General features: G+C 40.8%; 1 protein-coding gene across 1 annotated transcript in view; it reads right to left on the reverse strand.

The window, feature by feature from the left end:
- PGM5 (phosphoglucomutase 5) overlaps positions 1-19406 on the reverse strand; it is a 182568-nt gene that overhangs the window by 122050 nt on the left and 41112 nt on the right. The window contains exons 5-6 of the mRNA XM_040620278.1: positions 18206-18396; positions 17448-17602 (exon numbers count right to left, since the gene is read on the reverse strand). Of these exons, the coding sequence (XP_040476212.1) occupies positions 17448-17602; positions 18206-18396 (346 nt within the window). The remainder of the gene's footprint in view (positions 1-17447; positions 17603-18205; positions 18397-19406) is intronic.

The raw sequence follows: 19406 nt of genomic DNA on the forward strand, positions 1-19406 counted from the left end.
CCAGTGATGGGTATTAAGGAGGGCATGTGTTGTAATGAGCACTGGGTATTATATGCAAATAATGAATCATGGAACACTACGTCAAAAACTAATGATGTACTGTACAGTGACTAATATTTTAAAAAAAGAGAATGCTTAAAACATCATCTAAATGAGGCGCCTGGGTGACTCAGTCAGTAAGTGTCTGCCTTCAGCTCAGGTCATGATCCCAGGGTTCTGGATCAAGTCCCCCATTGGGCTTCCTGTTCAGTGGGGAGCCTGCTTCTCCCTCTCCCTCTGCCCCTCTCCCCAGCTCGTGCTCACACTCTCTCTCTCTCTCAAATAAATAAATAAATAAATATTCTTTTTTTAAAAATATGGGACACCTGGGTGGCTCAGTCAGTTAAGGGTCTGCCTTTTACTCAGGTCATGGTCCCAGGGTCCTGGGATCAAGTCCCGCATCAGCTCCTTGCTCAGCGCGGAGCCTGCTTCTCCCTCTGCCTGCTGCTCCTACTGCTTGTTCTTTCTCTCTCTGACAAATAAATAACTAAAATCTATAAAAATAAAAATATAAATAAATAAATAATAAGCCACCATCTAAACCTATGGCAGAGAATGCTAGTTGTCCCTCTACAAACATTTTCTTCCTATTTCTTGATAAGAAAACCCCGGATTTTGAGCCCACACCTTGGCCATTCAGAATGAAGACTCTATTTCCCAGCTTCCCTTGCAGGTAGGCATATAGTTTAAGTTCCGGCCAGTAGGATATAAGCAAAAGTGTCAACTCTCTGCTTCTGTGAACTTCTTTGAAAGACAGATGGTACATCTATCTTTGCTCTTCCCTTCACCCTTCTTCTTCATCCTTTGCTCCAATAGCTGCCTAACATGCAAACATGGTGGCTGGAACTCCTACTGTCCTAACACAGGAAGGCAGGGGCTATCCCCACGGGAGGCAGAGCAATGAGCTAGAAGGAACATGGGCGCCTGGAAGCTCTGTAGGGAAGAGCCACTATACCGGCCTGACCATTTCCTTTCTAGATGGGGCGAGCCAGGCTTTGAAGCGTGACGAGAATCAGTGGTGAAGCCGGATGTACCAGACGCTCACATACTTACAGCTCCTCTTCTGTTTCTTTTTTTCCTATAGCACCTCCGTGAGCTCTCTCTCTCTAGTCAGCCCGACCCAGGCTCAATGCTATGCTGACCCAGAGCCAGCCTCTGTCTCTGAAAGGGGTCCTCATGGAAGTTGCCTCTACAAATCCAACGGCCTTGTCCAAATCAGCTCTCATTCTCCCATTTCTCCTGGCACCTACCTGCTTTGATAGATTCATGGAAACCAACCCCATTTGGGGAGGGATATCTGCCCTTTCACCTCCCAAGTCTCTCCCTCATATACCAGAGGAATTAGTTATTGGCTTTGCAGCTGAAAGGATTACAGAGGAGCTTACGGCTTTTTAAAAAGTCACCCTAAAAGCAGGAAATGACCATATCAACAATAAATTGAGACTGAATGCTGTTTCAAAAGGAAATAGCTGGTGTTACATTAAGAAAAAAGAAAGCCATTTTTGTGAATCTCTCCTCTGTCCTCTCACCCCCAGGCATGAGCACATCATAGGGCAATTCACCTGGTCATGCTGTTTCTCTTATTTTATTTACCTTTTTAGCTTTCAGCTGAACTACTGAACAGATTGTGAAACGGACAAGCACTTACAATATCCACACAAATCACATTACATGCTCTAATGGGATGTGTAGAAAAGTCAAAATCCTATCATCAGAATTAGTGGTAGAGGAAAAAAGCTTGAGCTTTGTATGGGGGTTTAATGGTTTTGACCAGGATAAGGATAGACACCGGTGTGTTTTAAAAGAAGAGAAAGAAACCCTATGTTTTCTCAGAAAGCCAATTTTTCTAAAGAAATAAGGCTTCCAGGGTCCAATATGTGTTCCAGAGAAGCACTTGATAGAGTGAACAAAGGTCTTCCAATTTGCAACAACTTTAAAGGATGTTAATAAGCTGCCTACAAGAGACTCACTCCAGACCTGAAGACACACACAAACTGAAAGTGGAAGAATGAAAAAAAAGATATTCCGTGTCAACAGAAGTGGAAAAAAAGCCAAGGTTGCAATATTTGTACCAGACAAAATTGACTTTAAAACAAAGACTGTCAGAAGAGACAAAGAAGGACACTGCATAATGATAAAAGGACCAATCCAACAAGAGTACGTAACAATTGTAAATATCTATACACTCAACATTGGACCATCTAAATACAGAAAGCAAATATCAAAGGGAGAAACTGAGAGTAAGACAATAGTAGTAGGAGATTTTAAGCCCCCATTTACATCAATAGATAGATCATCTATGCAGAAAATCAATAACTAAACAGTATCTCTGAACGGAACATTAGACCAGATGGACTTAACAGATGTATACAGAACATTCCGTCCAAAAACAACAGAACACATATTTTTTTTCAAGTGCACATGGAAAATTCTCCAGGATAGATCACATGATAGGCCACAAAATACATCTCAGTAAGTTTAAGAAAACTGAAGTCATAATGATATAATTTCATCTTTCTGACCACAATGATATGTAACTAGAAATCAATCATAATGGAAAAATTAGAAAAAATACAAACACGTGCTGCTAAACAGCCAATGGGTCAATGAAGACATCAAAGAGGAAATAAAGATGCTAATAAAAACGCAGAGGATCAAAAAGCAATGGGTCTAATCCTGGACACCTAGCTGCAAGTTTCCATATACATATAAAAAGAGCTAAAGAAAATTAACAATCATTAGGGGCACCTGGCTGGCTCAGTTGGTGGAGCATGGGACTTGATCTTGGGGTCGTAAGTTCAAGACCACATTGGATGCAGCGATTACTTAAAATCTTAAAAAAAAAAAAAAAGAAAGAAAATTAATATTCATTACTTACAAAATAATCTGAAAAACTACCAAATACAGATACTTGAGGTTCAGAAGGCAGTTTTCTAAAAGCTTTGTTGCACCGTGAAGTGTGATCAGGTGGTGTTCCTTGCTGTGGGTACATCACACTTCACGGGATAGAGGATCTAAGTGTAGCCACTAATTAAGTCCTACTTCCTTACTAGAAGAACTGGAGATGAGTCATTAGAATCCACTGTTCTTTCTTCAGTTTGTTATCTATAAAACTCCATTATTGTGTTAATAATAGCTGACATTCCTGGAGCTCTTACTGCAGACCGGCATTGTTCTAAGCACTATCCATATATTACCTCATTTAATCCTTAATGCCAGAGGTGCTAGTATACTTTCATTTAGCAGAGGAGACCCTGATCAGGGAACCAGGCCAAGGTCACAGCCAGAGTAGGGGAGTTAAAATTCAAACTTGGATAAGTCTGAATGTAGATGCTAGTGAAAGTCTGAAAGTCCCATTTTCCACTCTGTGCCTGAGCTCATTTGAGGAAGCTGGCAGGCATACATGTTTGCACTCCTTAACTAATGTTCTCTCTCTCTCCTTCCTACTCCTAAATATAGGTAGTAGAATCTGTGTAAGACAATCTGTAGGATATGTCATCATCAATGATTTGAAAACACTCTCCAAATCTATCATTAACATCAGGTTAAAGTTATGAATTTCTCTAAATCTAGAAGAATACTTTACACAGAGAATATTTATAAATTTTGTTGACAATGAAATTTGACAGAAAAATAAAGGAGGCAGAAGAGAAGATGAAGTACGTCAGTTATATCCAGAACCCAGCAGTGTGCCTGGCACGCAGCATGTACTGAAAGAATGTTGTTCGAAAAATGGCCAAGTGGAAGGTAGGTAAAGAGAGAGGGAGGGGATGAAGGAAGAAAGGAAGGAAAGAGGGAGAGGTCAAGAGAGATGGTGGAAGGGAGGGAGGAAGAAGAAGGGAAGGAAGGAAAGAGGAAGGAAGGAAGGAAGGAAGGAAGGAAGGAAGGAAGGAAGGAAGGGAGGGAGGGAGGGAGGAAGGAAGGAAGGATAGAGAGAAGAGGATGAGAAAGAAGGACAGATGAATCCATGATCATACTGTACAAGGATCATAAGCAAGCATCACTATTCTAATTCCAATGCTATGGTCCATTACTGGTAAGCAGGAGAGGATTGGAAGGGCTATGAGGGGTAACAAGAAGGGCACCTTGAGTTCTTAGCCAGGTCCTGGGTTCTCCTTCCAGACTGCACTCCAATGCCCTCACCTAGCTTCCATCCCTCTGTATCCATTGGGTCCCAAAGTGCTGCAGTTACTACTCCTTTCTGGAAGGAGAAAAGAAAGATCTTGCTTTGACGAACAACTGTATCCATTCTTGGTCATTTGATTTGGGAAAGAATGACGTCCTCCCAGCTCCACCTAATAAGGGGGAAACGGCTTAAGACTTTCAGCCTATCCTACCCCTCATGGCCCTGGTGAGTCAATGGGCCAGAGATGGTACAAACCCAAAACAAAATCAAGACTCAAGGAGATGTTTTTGGTTGTTTCTTTCTAGAAAAGCTTTGTATCATAGAAAGAAAGACAGAGAGAGAGAGAGGGAAGGAGGGATGGGAAGGAAGGAAGGAAGGAAGGAAGGAAGGGAAAGAGGGAAAGAAGGGAAGGAACGAAGGAAGGAAGAAACCCTTCATCCTCATAGACAAGATTGTATAAGAGCAAGAAGTCTGGAATCCTACAGATATTTGCTCCCCCAAAGGAAAGCTTGGAGACCCAGAGGCAGGGAGCCTGAGGATGAGAGTGATACCTTCTCAGGCAAAGCTGACAGCAATATCCAGGTCAAGTGGACATATCATTTGAGCTGCTGGAGCGAGGTTCACCTGCGGCCACCTCTATTTAGTTATATGGGCCAACACATTCCCTTTATTATTTAGGCCCCACTTGGGCTAGTTTTCTCTCAATTGCAGCACAAAGATCCTGACTGATAGAATCTCTCTGTGAGTCCTGGATAGAGATCTTGCATTCTTAAATACAAGCACCGACTCAGACTCATCGACATCGAAGAGTTTTCCTGCATGCTAGAATATAAACCACTGATGCAATCAAGGACTCTAAAAGAATTTAGAATTACAAATGACAATTTTAAACCCCAGGCAGAAACCTGATCAGGGGCAAGATGAATGGATACTCAGATCTGGATTCCACTCTCACCTGTATAGGGCACAAAGACAGGGGCTGACAAGATTTCTTGTCCTTTTTTTTTTTTTTTTCCTAAGCACAAGTATCTTATACTAAACTCCTGACACATTATTTACTAAAAGAACCCATTATACCTAGTTGGTATATTTTATGTTTCTGGTTATCAGTGTTAGCTGTCTGAGATTAAAAACTCTTAGAGAGAAGGAATTGTTTCTGCTTAACCCACTTTATAGAGAATGTAACAGAGAAAAGCCACTGAAACCTGATCAAGGTTTTCTCGCGTGGCCACTGCTGATCTTACGACTTCAAGCAGTTCCTGAGGCAAGGGCTTAAAATTCAAACCTTACCTTGAACTCTAGTCAACATTTTCCTGGAAGTCTTAAGTTAAAGCCAGGGATTGCTTCTTTCAGAGCTTTACTAAAAAGTAGTGATGTTCAAGGTTGAAATTTACAAGACATCTTGAGGTTGAAATGAATCATGCTTGTCTGATGTCATCTACCACTTTTTGGGCAACATACATTCCCATACACACCCACCTCAACTTGCACAAATGACTTCCATTCAAGATATAATCAGAACACCCTCCTGCTCTCAACAATCAGGATCAGTAAAGAAATTATTAGATTTGGAATTAGACAATCTGGTACCAGTCTTCACTGTTTCTTTTCTGATGGGCGACCTTGGGCAAATTTCTCAGTCTTTCAACGTGATATGTCTCTTCTAAATAAAATGTCAATAATGGTACCTGACAAATACTTCTGAGGATTTGGTAAAAATTGAACAAGATACTATAATAGATTGCATGATAAATAAAAAAGCATTTATCCTCTTACTCTTTGCTGAGCTAGCAAAACTTTCGGGCAGCTTCTTGATTCACCCTGTGCTTTTTTCTTAGATACTATTGTTCCTTTAGCCTGATGGGTAAGGTAAATTGGTGGTATTTAGCAATCCATTTAAACAGTATTCCAATAGGCCCAGCTTAACACTACCCTCTGAGATTGGGGTCTAAAATCCATTTTAAAACTTTTTTTTTTTTTGTTAGAGTTACAAAATCCATTTCAAAATATAAAGCACATACAAAAAGCACATGCATTTTTTCCTCCAAAAGAATCTTCAGGCCTACGATGATTTATCATTATCTGCCTTCACTTAAAATCATTGTTAAGTGCCAAATTTCTCTGGCAGCTTGGCAAAGCATATGGCCCAGAATGAAGCTGCGTTGTCCTATCTTCCTTATATCTTTTATGCCAATAAATTTGACTAATGACCATGAAATCTTAGAACCTCCAACTCTAAATGTAGGTTGAGTTTTTTCCAAAGAAGACAAGAATCGTGGGTAGTATATTGATATTTTGGCTCACCACAGAGAGAAAAGTGGCGGACAGAGATTCCAAAGGCCACTCGAGTCACCTGAACCTGGCCAGTCTATTAAATGCCAGCCTTGATGCTGAGAACTAGAGTTAATTTCTGACCCCAATCAAGGAAGACCCAAGAGAGGCGCTTTGTTTTGTTTTTAAATAAATAGGATTTGATCATTTTTATCAATTTTATTGAGGTAAAATTTACCTAAAATAAAATTCATCAATTTTACAGTTCCAAGAGTCTTGACATACACATACTTGTATAATGATATATGTATAACTACTACCATAATTAAGATAAATAGTTACTTCATGCCTCTTCGTAGAAATGAATGGGACAAAGGGCACCTGGGTGGCTCAGTCAGTTAAGTATCCGACTCCTGATTTTGGCTCACAGGTCATGATCTCAGGATTCTGGGACTGAGCCCCATGTCTGACTCCACAGTCAGCAGGGAGACTGCTTCTCCCTCTCTCTCTGCCCCTCCCCGCTGCTCACGCTCTCTCACGCTCGCGTGCTCTCTCTCTAATAAATAAATAAAATCTTAAAAAAAAAAAAAAAAGAAATCCCTGCTTAAAATGGTCTTTAATTCCCAATCACCCAGGGTGGTTTTAAGGGGCTTCTTTCTGTACTAGCTGGGTCCACCAATGGTCAAAGTGACCTGCCAAAGCCAAAGGAGAGCCAAGAAGGGGAAGGGCTGAGGATAAGATGCTGGACACCCTTGGCAATGACCATGCCTTTCTAGGGATGAAGCCAAAGAATGGCAAAGAGTCCTTGCAAATGTAGCAGGCAAGAAAGAGCCGACTTCTAAAAATGGCTTGTCTTTCAGTTCACGCGGGAGAGTGATGATGACTACATATTTTGGAACTCAGGTCACTTAATGCTTTTACAAAATTGTTTTTCTGACCAAATCTAACAGCAAAACCTGAAGATGGCTCTGAACAACTGAACAAAAGACAGTTTCTCCAACCTCTCCAGAGCTCTTGAAGCTTCTAGTCTCAAAATGCTGACAATTTGTTCCTTTCCCGTTAGCCAATTAATTCATAAATGTCCTCTACTAAATGTACACATTATCATGTGTTTATCAGACATCAACTCTTAGAAACACCAAGTAATGGGCTTCAATCATTGTTTGCCTCCTTTCCAGTAAGTGAACACAAAAACCATACAGGAAGGTAATACAAGGCATCCTCTAAATGTCCCAGGAAAAATTCCATTCCTCATCCTACTCACTAGGGCAAGAAATAAATAATCCTGTGCCTAAGTTCAGTTTAATTATTAAGTAGGAAATAACTGCTCTGTGGTTGCTTCCTTTTATCTCACCTTGATGAAGTTGTAATCAATATCCCTATATCATTACTAAAAATCTGACCCACTACAAATTTACTTAAATGTAAGTGAAAACCATAAATCAGGGACAGTTTTATTATAGTCAAAGAAGACTGTGTAATTATACATTGTTTATTTTCTTATCATTCAGATATACCTTCCCATGCCACCAGGTGATAGCATCAACAAGTCTATTTTGTAAAAAAAGTCAAAAGAAGTGTGTTGGTAGCTCACAGTACTTAACTTTGAGAATTCTGTGATTAGATCTGTGGAGTTCTAGTTATTTTTGTCTTCCAAACAAAAGGTATCCAAAAGGGAAAAAAATCTCATTCATTTAAGAAGTGCTTATTGAGAACTATTCTGTGTCAGGCACTGGATAAAAACTTTCCCTTCCACAGGGCGCGCTGGACATAGGAAACAGACAAGTATGTGTTTTCAATGCCTGTGACATTTCTGATAAAGTCATCTATGAAAAACAAGTTCTATAAGGTGCTTTGGGGTGGAGAGAACACAACACCAAAGGAGGACTTACTAAGAAGGTGATGCTTGACTCAAGCCTTGAAAAATAAGGAAGGACAACGTGGGATGGGGTGGGGCAAAGGGGACACATTTCAAAGAAAGACAGCTTGTGCAAAGGCCCAGCAGTGTGAGAGGCCAACAAATTTGGGGAATTGTAAGCAGAATACAACACAAATAGGGGGCAGAGTAAAAAACATAGGCAGGAGTGAGATGTTCCCAATCAGGAAATTATGCATGCTTTAGAATCCAGACATGAGATCTCATTGTGCAGGTATTTGACACTAACAAGAGATTTTAAACAAGGGAGGAAGAAGTATGGCTTTCTGCTTGGGGTGGTCCAGAATATGAATGAATAAGAGGAGGTCTGGAGGCTGGGAGACTACTGCAATAGTTCAAGCAAAAGATTATGAGAACCTGAACTAGGAAAATAAAAGTAGGGGTGTGGAAGAAAGAATGGTTCAGGAAATATTTAAGTGGCTTTTCTGACAGAACTCAGTGACTAACAGTAATAAGGAAGAAGTTAAAGTCTAGGATTATTCCAAGGTTTAAATTTAGGTGATATAGGTGATTCACCCAGATAGTATACATAAAAAAGAAGATCGATTTTCAAGGAAAATCGGAAAAGTTGCTATTTATACATATTAAATTTGAGTTGCCCACACAGAGCTGTCTATTGACAGCAATCTGGATAGAGAGCTCAGCAGTAAAATTTTGTGTGAAGAAAAAAAGTGACAATTAGAGTGCTTAAAATTGACAAGGCTCTAACATCTAAAATACATAATGATCTCCTATAAATCCATAAAAAGGAGGAACGCAAAATATAAAAATGAGCAAAGCACAGGAACAGGCAATTAATAAAAAGAAAACCCCCACACCTCTTAAGCATGTGAAGAAATGCTCAAACTCATAGTAATATGAAATATGAAAAATTTAAACAGCACTAGGAAATTGGACTGTAGGGTAGAAGGGGGAAAACAAAGAATAACCAGCATAACCAGCACACTGGCCAATCTTTTTAGTAATCTCTGCTTGCTTAACTCCCAGTCTCATCCTCTCCCCTCTTTTTTAGACCTCAGGTACAGAGCTGAATTAATCATTATTCATCCTTGAACAATTTTTTTTTATGATTTGTCCAATGGAAGACCCATTTCATTCCATGGCCATCTCTGCCCTACTCTCTTCCTTTAGAGGCTACACTCCTGCTTCCAGTTGGGTTTGATAAAAAGGAGGCATCAGCAGGAGATTAGGGGGTGAAAAAAAGAGAGAAGCTGGGGTATTTATACCTCCCTGACAAATTCAGATCCTGTCTGACAGCCCACCTTCTACAACTCCAGACCTCACTAGGCTATGGTCACCCTAATCCGTCCCCTCTTTGACCCTTCAGTACTGGAGGAACTAACAACTTTCTACCATTCTGAGTCCTAGGGTGCCTCTCCATCTCTTCTTGATTTTTTTGCTTTCCTTAACTTTGTCCATACTTCTGTATTAAGTTATTAAGCTACTATTATTAAATTCTCTTTAGTAAACCGTTTTTGAGGGTGCCATCTCTTTTCTGCCTTTACCCTGACTAAATCAGCTATGGAGAGTTTCAGAGGAAGAACTCCTATGATAAAGGGCTTTTTTTCCTTTTTTTTCTTTCATTTTCATATAGGATATACTTGAACATATTTATCTGCTGAAGCAAAATAATTCCCATCATTCTGTAGCAGAAACAATGTATGGGAGACTAAGTAATTAGATATTAGCTCAGATCACTATCTCTCCCATTACTCTGATCCATCATGACTGATCTTAGAGACAAAAGAGCACAGATCCAAAGGATGCAGTAAAAACCGAAGTCATTGCAGATCAGTAGATACTTGCATACTTACAGGATTAACACTGTCTAGATTCCAACAACCAGCTGAATATATTCAAGATAAAACTACACTACATATTTCAGATTGGGGATTGGCAACAAAGAGCTGTAGACTATATTCTAAAAAATAAGCATTTTCACACGTATCATGGGCTATTTCTTTTTTTTTTTTTTAAGATTTTATTTATTTATTTGACAGAGAGAGAGACAGCCAGCGAGAGAGGGAACACAAGCAGGGGGAGTGGGAGAGGAAGAAGCAGGCTCCCAGCGGAGCAGAGAGCCCAATGTTGGGCTCGATCCCAGAACGCTGGGATCATGACCTGAGCCAAAGGCAGACGCTTAACAATTGAGCCACCCAGGCGCCCCATCATGGGCTACTTCAAATTCCAGCATCATAGCCGGGTCCAGTTGCATGTTTCTGATCTTTATTCCTACCCAGAACCTCCTCGGGGAGTCCTCACCTGACTATGCCATCTAAGGAACATGCTCCAAACCTGACAATTTACTGCAACAAGTTCATTTCCTATGAGCACATGTTAAAATTTGTATCTATATTTTCTCTTTACTTCTTATTGTCTTCTCCATCAGACTGTAAGTCCCCCAAGGCAAGAGACCACGTCTAGGATGTAAAAGGCCCTTAATAAATATTCTTGAATGAGTAAATGGTGAACAACAGGTGACACAAATAGCCAATAAAAGGTAGAAAAGAATTAATTCCCTTCACTACCACATTTATGGGTGGTGGGCCTTCCATGGCCTCCCTTGCAGTCAAAACATACTTTTCGGATCTAGATCCCTTGCAGTGTCCTCAAGGATGCTGCTAGCGTTGTGTGAGGCTGTAAATATCTCTAATGAGAAGGGCTCAAGTCTGCGTGTGTTTGCCTTGTTTTGCACAGCACTCGGCTTACTCCCAAGCACAGATGGGCTCTTCATAAATATTATTGAAGGATGATGACACAGAGGATTATTTAATACTTCTGCATGGGGTGGAGACAGACCTTGGGCCACAAATATACTTTGAATAAGCTTTACTTCTCAAATCATTTGAACCAAAATGATTTCAGCCACACAGACTCATCTGCAACTACAAATCAGACACATTCAGAATGACAAAGCTTCAAAAGAATGCCATTGTCAAGGCTGAAACTGCATTATTCTGGGGTAAATGGAGTCCTTGTTTCAGTGACACTATAAGAGTAGAAATTAAAGACACCGAAAGTCTTCCCTCGGGGAACAACAATTCTCTGTGAACAATGAAATTTTGCCTGAATAATTCATCAGTTTCAAGGGTGCAGGCCCCCCTGATTCTGGAATCCCAAGAGTTTAGGCAAGTGTGCCATCTAATGTGTCTCAACTACTCAGTTGTCATTCTTCTAGGTCCTGGCACTTTCGGGCACATTCCAATGATTTTATTCATTTAAAAACAAACAAAAAAAAAAACCTATCTGGTAAACCATGGTCAAGATAAGATTTTGAAGCTGTATTTATTTTACCTAAGAAGAAAGAAGCTCATAAAGTGTCCATCATGAGAATCCACCTGGGAGCTACACAACAGATCAAATACCCAAAACAAATCACCACGTCAGAGCCCCACAGGATTCTGGATCCCAACCAGCAAGCATGAATAATCCTTTTAAATGGTCACTTACATATCAGAACAGGCCCTTTGTGAAATTTCTAAGCAAGGCCTCTGGTTTCCGACTGAAACAGAGTTTTATTGGGAGGGAGGGGACAAAATGAAATCAAGAACCGCCAGGAAATGTCCATCTGAGAGAAAAGAGGACAAACGGTTTTTGTTGTCAGAGTGAAACCTGCCTCTCCTGGCCAGGGTTTGGAAAGTTGCTGGCTATCCCCCAGGAGAGTTGGGCAATATTCTCAACTACTTTCTCAGGGACCGTCTTGATCCAGTGGTAGTTACTGCGCAGATGCAATTGTAAACTGGAAGACCTAGTTCCAAATCCTGGGTCACTTTCTGATTAGCTGTGTAACCTTATACAAGTAACTTAACCTCTCTGATACTTGGTTCAACATCTTGAAGATGGTGAGTCATGCCTCCCCAATTACCCACCAAATTTGTGCAAAGATAAGTGAAATCAAATGTGCACAAGTTCTTTCTAAATTATAGAATTCTGTATAAGTGAAAGGTGTTATTATTAAATACGCTCCCACAATATTACGTAACCTACATACCAACCAGGATCCTGTATGACCCTGAGTCCTCAATGTCTAAAGATGGTTCCATTTTGCCTTGTTCTCCACAGTTTTACTGAATCCTTTTTTTTTTTTCTTTTTTAATGGAAGGAGAAAAGCAAAGGCAAATGGAAAAAACAGTGGCACCGAGGTTGGATTATATCATGAGCTTGATATCAATATCCCCTGAGGGAAAGAAGTAAAGTGGGGGGCATCCAAAACATTCTTCCTGGTGGAAGAATCCAAGGTCAAGTTACAAAAAGCAGTTGTATTTCTAATTGCTAGCAGCAAACAACTGGAAAATTAAACTTATAAAACTATTCTGCTTATAACAGCATCAGAAACAGAGAAAATACTCTGAAATAAATTTAACAAAAATTGTGTGAGACCTCTACAGTAAACCACAAAACATACATAAGAGAAATTAAACTACAAAGTATGTAAGAGAAAGTAAAGAAAAGTAAAATAGAGAGATAAACCACGCTCATGAACAGGAGGTCTCAATATTATTATTATGCAATTCTTCCCAAATTAGTTTATAGATTCTACCCAATCCCAATCAAAACTGTAGCAATCGGTAGACATTGACAAGTTGATTCTAAAGTGTATATAGAAATACAAAAGAGGGGCGCCTGGGCGGCGCAGTTGTTAAGCGTCTGCCTTCGGCTCAGGGCGTGGTCCCAGCGATCTGGGATCGAGCCCCACATCAGGCTCCTCTGCTATGAGCCTGCTTCTTCCTCTCCCACTCCCCCTGCCTGTGTTCCCTCTCTCGCTGGCTATCTCTCTCTCTGTCAAGTAAATAAATAAAATCTTTAAAAAAAAGAAAAGAAAAGAAATACAAAAGAGCTAGGATGTAACATTTTTTTAATTTGGCCAAGAAGAAAAAAACACTCGGGGAGTCACTTGATTTCAATACTTACTTTAAAAGTTTAATAATCGAGACAGTGTAATATTGGCATAAGGACAGGCAAAATGATCAACGAGAGAAAATAGGGAATCCTGAAATAGACCCAAACAGATATGGTCAACTTATTTCTAACAAAGGCAACAAGGGGAAAGAAAATTCTTTTCAATGAACAAGGTTGGAACAACTGGATATAGGGGAGAAGTAAACCTTGACCCCTGCCTTTCACCACACACAAAAATTAATTCAAAATCATCATAGACTGAAATGTGAAAATTAAAACTACAACAATTCTAGAAAAAAAAAACATAAGGAAAACATCTTTCTGACTTTTGGGCAAGCAGAGACTTCTTGCAGAGGACAAAAAGTATATATTAACTATATAATAAAATATTAATAAACTAAACTTCATCAAAATGTAAAAGTTCTGCTCATCAAAAGGCACCACTCACAATATGAAAAGGCAAGCAACAGGCAGGGAGAGAATACTTGCAATACATATATCTGACAAAAGACATTATCCAGAATATACACAGAACTTCTATAAATCAATAACAAAAGACAAACAACCTAATTTTTTAATTGAGCAAATGCATATGAACAGATACATAACAAAAAAAGTTACACGAATGGACAATAAGCTTATGAAAATGAGCTCAACATCACCAGTTATTACGATGATGCAAACCTAAGCCAAAAGAAAAGTGAAAATTTCAAAGCATGCAAGGTTCGCTTGGCAGGAGACTCGTAGGATATAAATGTGCATTTGGGACTTTTGTTTTAAGGACTGCAGTATCTTTTTAACTTGAGGCCCATGCAAAGGGGCCTCATCCTCATCAAAATGGAACCACAAACAGCCAGCCACTGCTAGGAATAGATACCAAAGACTCAAGGAGACTCAGAGTGAGGTCCAAGAGATGCTTCTCCACCCCACCCCATCAGATCTTGCTTTTAGTTTCCCTCTTCTATAAGATCCACTTCTCAGCAAGCTGATGACACCCCAGGGTCTTGACCCTGACTGCTCTTGGAATCAAAGTTCACAAGGATTCCCAGGCTATAAGCAATGTGGGGCTGGTTTCTCTAGAGAATACGGAACCACACAATGATTAGACTGTGTCCACATCGTCCCTTCAACTCAGCAAGGGTCAACACCCAAATGCCACTCACACTATAGGGAAAGTCAGGTCAGCAAAAGCGGCTGAATGTCAAATCGATGCCAAGTGAATCTGAGTGCAAGCATGCCAAAGGATGGGCTCTATTTGCTAAAAATGGTAAGAAGCTTGAAATGGAACTCCTGTTTCAGCCTCAGTCCCTGAGAATCTTCAGAAGAAAGATGAAGTTCCCATTTAAAAGAAAAAAAAAAAAACATCAAGACCAATTAAATCTATGTGAAGTGGGGGGAGGAACCCACATGGCTGGAGGAGCAACACCCCGAGTTACAGAGGCCAAGGGTTGGGGAGCAGGCCTGGGGAGCCCAGAAGAGCTCGTTAGGACTCCTGAGTTGTTGGCTGAGAGCAGAGGTTCTCGGGGGGGCAACAGAGAAGTGTGCACCCTCTAGTCTGGCTGCCTGGACCATCTGCCCCATCTTCTCTCGCTCCTCTCGCTCCTGCCTGGACAACTTCTCATTTGTCTTCTCTCCTGAGGCCTGGAACAGAATGGCCCTGGAGCCCATGTCCTGCTCCACTGCTTGAGGGGTTTCATTTGCACCCTGCCCCCAGAAGAAGCCCTGGCCAGTGGTCAGCCCACTAGCCCACAGGCAGGGGAAAAGAGGAATGGATCCCTCATCCTGCCCTCTCATTCTTCCCTGGGGTGGTGACAGTGCTGTGGGCCCCTCTTCTCATCCTTGTCCAGCCTCATCTCCTCGCTTCTGAGGATGGGACCAAGGGCAACATGAAGCATGGGGGAGGACTTGAGTTAGAGGGCATGACCAAGGTAGGCTCACCTGGGGAGCTGTCACCTGGAGGCCTGGGCGGCCAGAAGTGTCACGTCAGCACTTGAAACTCAGAGTAAGCCCTGCAGCTTCCTTGGAGGCCCTTGTCCCCTCTCTGGGTTCCTATGGATCTTACAGTATCAACACTCCATGTGAGGTAATATCGCAGAGTCATTAAGACCATGCACTCTGGGGGTGCCAGGGGGGCTCAGTTGATTAAGTGTCTGACTCTTGACTTCAGCTGAGGTCATGATCTCAGAGTTGTGAGATCAAGCTCCACGTTGGGCTCTGCACTGAGTGTGGAGCCCACTTAAGAGTCTCTCTCTCCCTCTGCCCCTACCCTCGCTCTCTCTCTCTTTCGCTCTCTCCCCCTCTCTCTAGAAAAGAAAAAGAGACCATGCACTCTGGAACTGGAGTGGCTTGGTTAGAATCCCAGTTCCACCCTTGGTAGGCCCTGATCTTGACCAAGTTATTTAACTTCCCTGTACTTCAGTTCCTTCATCTGTAAAATGGGCCACCTCACAGGGTGGTTATGATGACTACCAAGTTTATGGAAGGTGCTTACAGCCGTGCCTGGCACAGAGTTAGAAAATCAAAATCAGTAAGGAAAGGGTACACTCACAAAAATAGACATGTAGATCAATGGAACAGAATAAGAAAGAGCTCAGAAATAAATCCATGCCTATATACTCAGTTAATCTATGATAAAGGAGTCAAGAATATACAATGGGGAAGACAGTCTCTTCAATAAATGGTGTTGGGAAAACTGGACAGTTACATGCAAAAGAATGGAATTGGACCACTTTCTTACGCCATGCACAGAAATAAACTCAAAATGAATTAAAATCCTAAATGTGAGACATGAAACCATAAAACTCCTAGAAGAAAGCATAGGCAGTAATTTCTAGGATGTCGGCCACAGAAACATTTTCCTAGATATGTCCCCTCAGGAAAGAGAAACAAAAGCAAAAAAAACAAAAAAACAAAAACAAAAAACCCTCTTGCACAGTGAAGGAAACCACTGACAAAACAAAAGACAACCTACTGAATGGGAGTAGGTATTTGCAAATGAGATAGCCAATAAGGGGTTAATATTTAAAATCTATAAAAAAAACATACTCAACTGAACTTCATAAAAACACAAATTAACCAATTAAAAGTGGGCAGAGGATCTGAATAGACATTTTTCCAAAGAAAACATCCAGATGGCAACACACACATGAAAAGACGCACAACCTCACTCATCCTCAGGGAAACGCAAATCAAAACTACATGAGCTATCACCTCATCCCTCCCGGGATGGCTAGAAGAAAAAGATAAGAAATAACAAGTGTTGGCGAGAATGTGGAGAAAAAGGAGCCCTTGGGCACTGTTGTCGGGGATGGAAATTCATACAGCCACTGTGGAAAACAGTATGGAGGGCCCTCAAAAAACTAAAAGTACAATTTTTCTATGATTCAGTAATTCTACTACTGTGTGTTTACTCAAAGAAAATGAAAATACTAATCTGAAAAGATATATGCACCTCAATGTTTACTGCAGCATTATTTACAATAGCCGAGATACGGAAACAACCCATGTCCATTCATACGTGAATGGATAAAGAAGGAGTGGTATCCGTATAAGTGGAATATTACTCAGCTATTAAGTATAATATGATATAATGCTAAGTGAAATAAGTCAAAGAAAAACAAATACCATATTATTTCACTCGTACGTGGAATTTAAGAAACAAGACAAAAACAAGAGACAGACAAAAAACCAGACTCTTAAGAACAGAGAACACGCTGATGGTCACCAGAGGGGAGGAGGGTGGGGGGATGGGTGAAACAGGTGAAGGGGATCGAGAGCACACTCGTTGTGATGAGCACTGAGTAATGTATACAATTGTTGACTCATATTGTACCCCTGAAACTAATATAACACTCTAGGTTAATTTTGCTTCAATTTTTAAAAATGGAAATAATATTTTGCACTCACTGGAATTGCTAAAATAAAAAAGACCGGCAAAAAAGAATGAGGCCCAGAGAACCCATGTCTCTCAAGTTCCCACAGCTAAGAAATGGCAGAACCAAGAATCGAGTTCAGGCCACCTGATTCTTCATGCCCCTGCCAAGTATGCTGTACATGCCTTTAGGTTCCCATACCTCCCCCAATTCCCACCAGAGGAGGGGAGAATGAGTGACAGCTAAGGGGACACTGACATCAGAAACCTACTATGAAGTTCTTCACGGCGACATCCTTGCTTACCTGTCCAGGGCCGTGCTGGTGGGCATACTCCTCCCAAACCCTCGAACCCCCATCTGACGGAAATATGGAATGCAAGAGAGGTTGGCAGCAATGATGGCCAGGGAGTCAGAAGGGCTCACAAAGAAGCCATTTCGGCCTAGGATCATGTAACGGTCCTGCCAGAAGGAATGTGTGAAAAGGATCAGACAGAGGCATCTGCAGCCGGCACCCCATTCCCATAATCACCCCAAGATATTCTTCCCACCACCCTATATTTAAACAACCTAAAACAACTTGAATGAAGTCAAGGAGGGCATGAGAAACCTTCTTTTAAATTTCTGAGTATTGTAGGGTCCAGGACCTTGACACAGTCAGAAATGTGTCCCACCTGTTGAAATGTGGATGACTGCCTCAAGCTTCAGTAGCCTCCATATACTTATCTCACACTATCCCCAAAATATAATGGAGAACAAGAATTATTGCCGAAATACCTAGTTCCTTAACATGGCGGTTTTAACAAAACCAACCCCAAATAAAGATCTGGTGCATGGATATTTTTAAAAGAAATAACCTTTTTATAACATAATGCTACCCTGGAACTAAGAAAAGTAAAAGTTATTTAATTGCAATACGGAAGAGCCATTAAAAGGAAGAGCAGATGCAGAACCAGTTAGGGTTCAAATCCCCCATACGTATCAGCCAGCTCCATGAATTCTCTCGCTTCCAATGCTTGGCTTATTTCACGGTAGAGTCAGCAGGCAGGAACATTTCCTACTTACCCCATCAGCATCAAATGCAGCTCCAAATCCATATTCTCCTCCTTTCATAGCTTCCAGAAGCGTTGTTGCGTATGTCAGGTTTGGGTCAGGATGCTGCCCTCCAAAATCTTCCAAGGGGACACAGTTTATTGCAGAGTTGGCTGGAGCCCCCAGCTCATCACACAGGACTTTTCTCACGTAGGGTCCCATGACTAAAAAGAGATAAGCAACAATATGAAATCTTTGCAGAAACCCCCAAGAGTGTTCTGTTTTGGTTAAAACAAGAAAGGTCATTTAATAGCACAGGGAAAGAAAACTCTACAAGCTTTGTCAAGACACAACACAGAGTAATACTTATTTCAACTGCTATTCATTGAGTACCTACCATGTGCCAACTGCTGTGTTGGGCATTTGTTGTATCCAATAACCAGTTACACAAAACTTTTCTCCAGAACTTTTCTAATATGTTGCCAGAAAGAAATCAACTACTTAATAATGATCCATTGTGTGTTGCTTTTTATGTATTTAAAAACATCAGCTAAATATATGCAAAAGCACTAAAGGCTCTAGCAATGTTCTTTGTCTCTGCAATCATTTTAAGTTTGCCAAGTATATAATTGGACACTGTAAACCACTGAAGCATATAAAACTAAGCATATTTTACAAAATAAATGGTAAGGAATCGTACTTTCCCGTTCAACACACATTTATGGAGCACCTAACATGGAATTCCTATGTTAAGAATAGAAACACCATATTCAGTGCACCATGCAATACGTGCCCTCCTTACTACCCATCACGTTATACGCAACTAATGAATCATCGAACTTTACATCAAAAACCAGGGATGTACTGTATGGTGACTAACATAATATAATAAAAAATATTATTATAATATAAAAAAAAGAAACACCATATTCAAGGGATGCAAATCACAGTTTCTACCTTACTGGGCTCTTAATCCAGTAGTGGGAGTGATTGCAGTGGTAAGACCAGTGTTATGCAATGGATTTTTATGAAATAATTAGATCCAATGGCTTATGAGAAGAAACACCCACAGGTAAAGTTTCAAGAAGGAGGTAGCATTTCTGGAGGGACTCGAAGAAAGAATATAAATTTGATATAGATGGGGAATGAGGATGCCAATCAAATGGAAAGGACATTATGAATGAGGGAATGGAGCCTGAGGCAGAACATACAGCACATTTGGGGACCAGCATGT

This window comes from Ursus maritimus, unplaced genomic scaffold, assembly GCF_017311325.1.
Source record: "Ursus maritimus isolate PB19 unplaced genomic scaffold, ASM1731132v1 scaffold_34, whole genome shotgun sequence".
Lineage (NCBI taxonomy): Eukaryota > Metazoa > Chordata > Mammalia > Carnivora > Ursidae > Ursus > Ursus maritimus.